The sequence below is a fragment of the Hyalella azteca genome, unplaced genomic scaffold (assembly GCF_000764305.2).
Source record: "Hyalella azteca isolate HAZT.00-mixed unplaced genomic scaffold, Hazt_2.0.2 contig5915, whole genome shotgun sequence".
Classification (NCBI taxonomy): domain Eukaryota; kingdom Metazoa; phylum Arthropoda; class Malacostraca; order Amphipoda; family Hyalellidae; genus Hyalella; species Hyalella azteca.
The window spans coordinates 1-1,437 of NW_025936092.1; the positions used below are offsets into that span (position 1 = coordinate 1).

Sequence of the window (1,437 nt, forward strand, 5' to 3'; positions counted from 1 at the left end):
CCATGAACAGGTCCCCCTTGTGGATGGGGCGGTACGCCTCCAGGAAGTAGGGCTTCAGGTATACCTGCAGTACAGGGTTAACTTGGTTACCTGCTCTGGCAGTGCTTACATTTCAACAAATAATAACAAATACAGAAATCAAAACTTCTCACAACCCATAATATTAAACAAGGGTCTTTTGCCAACAGTACAAAATTTTCTTGTGATTGATATGATACATGTGATAAAAAACAAAATGTACTGGTATTCATTTAACATATATGAAATAGATGTAATAATATTGCAATAAATAATATATAATAATATATATAACATTATATAACGATGTACAAGAGGAATACAAGTGTATTACTGTGTACACAATGGACAAGCATCACAAATCAATAATAAAGAAAGTGCAGACCTCAAAAATGTTGCCAGAGAGTCCCTCAATGGTGTCATCAATGGGCAACACGTGGATGCGCTTGCCATACTTGACGTCAGGGCACGGCTGCACCGACACCACGTCACCCAGCCTCACCCGCAGGTTGTTGCGCACCTGCCATCATTTAGATGATCAGTCATTTACATTGAATATATTTAGGATAGTTTATATTCAAGTCAGCCAGCCACGCTAGCAGGTTGTGCATCAGCAAAAGTCCCACAGCTATTCCCAACAATCTTCTCTTAAACCACAAATGTTCACAACCTTCATACTCGGACCATTCACTACTCTAGTTTATCACACATCTAGCATTAACATAGGAGAATATCATTTATTGCTTGTTTTAACACTCACAACACTCACACTTCCATAATTACAGCACACATAATATAAAACATAACTTGTATAGTTCCCCCACTCACAACTCTGTTCATGCGGATTTTGTCATCAGGGCAGTTCTCGTCACTGAGGACGATGCAGACAGTCTGCTTGCGCTTCTTGCCCTTGAGCAGGACTGTGTCGCCACGGAAGAGCTGAAGCTCGTCCATCTTTGCCTGGCCCAGCGCCACCACCGAGTTGTCGTCATTGACGGCATCTTCAACCACTAGCCTGTTGGGCCGCTTCTTGTCCTTAAGGATGGCCGTAGATAAGTCAGCCCTGAAGGATATACAGTGATGAAATTGTGATGACTGACATATGAGGGCAATAATAATAATCAACACATAGATAACAAATTATTTTTTATACAAGTTACAATACATCTAAAAATGGACAAACAAATTGACCTGATCTCTGATCCCAGTATATATTCAAACAGCAGCCTAGTCTGAATGCTATTTTAGCTTCTTTCCTACCATAAATAGCAAACAGATAGGCCTGTTTACTAGTGTTCATTTCATGTTGTCATTTGCTTGTTGCTTCCCTATTAATACCTGACAAGGGATTTCATTTTACTAATTTATTGGATCTGTGTAGGAATTGTGTTATGAACTGACAATGGAACTGGACTCCAA

At 39.9% G+C, this 1,437-nt stretch overlaps 1 protein-coding gene across 1 annotated transcript; it reads right to left on the bottom strand.

Annotated features, from left to right (window-relative positions):
- Nucleotides 1-4: 4 nt before the first annotated feature.
- LOC108681566 (transitional endoplasmic reticulum ATPase-like) lies at nucleotides 5-1,113 on the bottom strand (the record flags this gene model as incomplete). Its single annotated transcript, XM_047880684.1, has 3 exons — nucleotides 5-64; nucleotides 404-538; nucleotides 847-1,113. Coding segments are annotated over 3 exons (462 nt in total), but the record flags the coding sequence as incomplete, so codon positions are not given.
- Between the last annotated feature and the right edge of the window lie 324 nt (nucleotides 1,114-1,437).